Raw genomic sequence first — 2,874 nt, forward strand, 5'->3', positions numbered from 1 at the left:
TTGAAACTATATAAGCCAATCGATTTACCAATCGATTCTTTAAACAACATTTTTCAGTAATTATGTTAAGACTGATATGCATCGATTTCGTAATCGATTGCAGATGTTATGTTTAAACTGAAACACATATCAATCGATTTCGTAATCGATTTATTAAGTCTTCATAATCGATTAACAAATACTCAGAATCGATTTGGTCACAAGCTCAGAGTTCACTGGGTTTTCAAAAGGTCTGTCAATCGATTTGCCAATCGATTGTGTTTAAGTCAGTGACTCAGCTATTTTGATGTTAATCGACGTGCCAATCGATTTGTATGTATTTTGTGCCAATCAATTGTTGGTTGGTACGACCTCGTAATAATCGGAATATATCAGAATGTATCAGCACCAAGTATTTTCCCTTTGTTATTGTCACCATACTTTACATATCCTCCGTCTTTTAAATTAAGAGATATGAATTTTGATTTGTCTCCAGCCATATGCTTGGAACATCCACTGTCTAGATACCATGAGTGGGTTTTGGATGTCAAGCAGCCCTGCAAAACAGAATTCAGACTTTGGTTTTAGGTACCCAATTTAGATTGGTTCCTTGATGGTTAGTCTCAATCACAGATTTCTTTACTCTCCAAACTTGTTTCCATCCCTTGTTAGCAAGCTTTTTCAGTTTACAATCAAAATATATATGTCCCTTTTTGCAACAAAAATGGCATGAAAAAGCAGAGGATGTACTTTGAGTTGGTTTAATGAAAACATCATGAATTAACTTTGATCCAACAAATTTATGATTCTTTTGAGCATTCCTATTTGGTCTATAGCCAATTCCAGATTTTTCATTTGCATTCTTTTGGTTGCCAAGAAGAACATTCAGGTTGTTTCTACCATTAGTAAATTTTGCTAAATCAAATTGTAGTGATTCAACCTTTCTTTCAAGTTCAATAAAACTAGTGAGTTTATCATGTGCTTTCTTTTTTAAAAGTGCATTCATGTCTTCAAGCAACTTATGATCCTTTTTGATTTCTTCATACATCATGCACTGTTTTTCTAACATTTTCTTAGTGCAAATCAATTGTTTGACTACCTTAATATGTTCATCATGCAATTCATTGAAAGCATCATGCAATTCTTCATAAGAGGGATTAGAGGTAGTACTTACATCGCTATCTGAATCTGAGTTAGTGTTGGCCATTAGACACAAGTTTGCTTCTTCTTCTTCTGAATTTTCAGAAGATTCTTCATCATTGTCATTCCAAGCTATGTAGGCTCTTTTAGTTTTTGAAGATGGTTGATCCTTGCCTTTAGCTTTCACAAACTTGTTTCTATTTTGTAGTTGAAAACATTCAGTGGCCGGATTTTCCACATTCATAGTAGGTTATCACTTTGCTATCATTTGTCTCATTCTTGCTGAAGCTTTTTGTCCTTGAATTGGATGGTTTCTTTGGTTGGACTCCTTTCTTCTTCAGAAATATCTTGAATTTTCTGACCAGCATTCCGATTTCAGGTTCTTCATCAGTTTCACTCTCGGAATCATCAGTATAAGTTTCTGGTTCAGATTTTACTTTGAGTTTGAGCTTTCAGAGATAGTCCCTTCTTTATTGGATCAGTTTGCTCTGACTAATTCAATCGGTGCAGCTCCATTTCATGTTCTCTGGCTTGCCAAAGAGGGTGGCAATGGTCATGCTTCCAAGATCCTTTGATTCAGCTATTGCGGTGACTTTAGGCTGCCATTCTCTTGTCAAGCATCTCATTACTTTGTTTATTTGTTGTTCATTGTCAATTACTTTCCCTAGGGCATTCAAATTGTTAATGACATGTGTGAACCGTGTCTGCAAGTCATTGATTGACTCGTCCTTCTTCATATTGAAGAGCTCATATTCATGCATCAGAGTGTTAGTTCTGGCCCTCTTGACATCAGTTGTGCTTTCATGAGTTTCTTGGAGTGTATCCCACATTTCTTTGGCAGTTTTGCAATTTGATACCCTGAAAAACTCATCGGCACTCAAAGCAGAAGTTATTATATTTTTGCCTTTTGCATTATAGCCAACTCTTTTCTGATCATCATCAGACCAATCAGATCTTGGTTTCTTGATTAATGATCCATCAGTACCAGCAAGTTTAGGCTTATGACCATTTTCTAATGCATCTAATATGTCAAGCCCACTTGCCTCTAGAAAGATAAGCATTCATTCTTTCCAGTACATATAAGCAGACCCATTAAAGGCAGGGGTCTAGCTAAAGAGGCACCTTCGCCCAAGAATTCAGTAAAGGCCATTTTTTTTTTTTTTTTGAGAAATAGTCTAAAAGATTAGACTCTTGATACCAATTGTTGGTGGAATGACCTCTATCTTAGGAAGTTACATACAATATTATTAACTAGATTATCTAATTCCTTCTTAAGTGATGAACTTAATATTAAAACCAACTTGTTTAATATTAATTCCAATTTAACAGTAATAGATTCAAAAATTTATTCAAAACAGAGATTCAAGAACACATGTATTATCAAGATAAAGAGTATAGAGATAGAGAAGTGTGCACCATGGATTTTTATACTGGTTCGACTATCAATTCAATAGTCTACATCCAGTCTCGAAATCACTTACCGATTCCAGCCTTTACTAGAAATGATTTGGGTATGTTTACAGATTTTCCAGCACTTCAATGCTTATACATCTAACTCAGCATCAATCTACAACAACAACTAATCTATCCTTAAGAACTAATCACCAAGCTCTAGCAAGATCAGATTGAGATCTCTTTTAGATAATCACACACACTCTAAAAGATGACCACCAGTTTCACAATACTGGATTTCCACACACTTTCTTTTACAAAGATGATTCTTTCAAAAAGACTAAAACACTTGATTCAATCACA

General features: G+C 34.9%; 1 protein-coding gene across 1 annotated transcript in view; it reads right to left on the reverse strand.

The window, feature by feature from the left end:
• Positions 1-1,380: 1,380 nt before the first annotated feature.
• The window catches only part of LOC101498828 (ABC transporter B family member 26, chloroplastic-like), an 11,037-nt gene continuing 9,543 nt past the window's right edge, over positions 1,381-2,874 (reverse strand). The window contains exon 3 of the mRNA XM_004514504.4: positions 1,381-2,686. Within this exon, the coding sequence (XP_004514561.2) occupies positions 2,671-2,686 (16 nt within the window). The 3' untranslated portion in view covers positions 1,381-2,670. The remainder of the gene's footprint in view (positions 2,687-2,874) is intronic.

Source organism: Cicer arietinum, unplaced genomic scaffold, assembly GCF_000331145.2.
Source record: "Cicer arietinum cultivar CDC Frontier isolate Library 1 unplaced genomic scaffold, Cicar.CDCFrontier_v2.0 Ca_scaffold_5815_v2.0, whole genome shotgun sequence".
NCBI lineage: Eukaryota > Viridiplantae > Streptophyta > Magnoliopsida > Fabales > Fabaceae > Cicer > Cicer arietinum.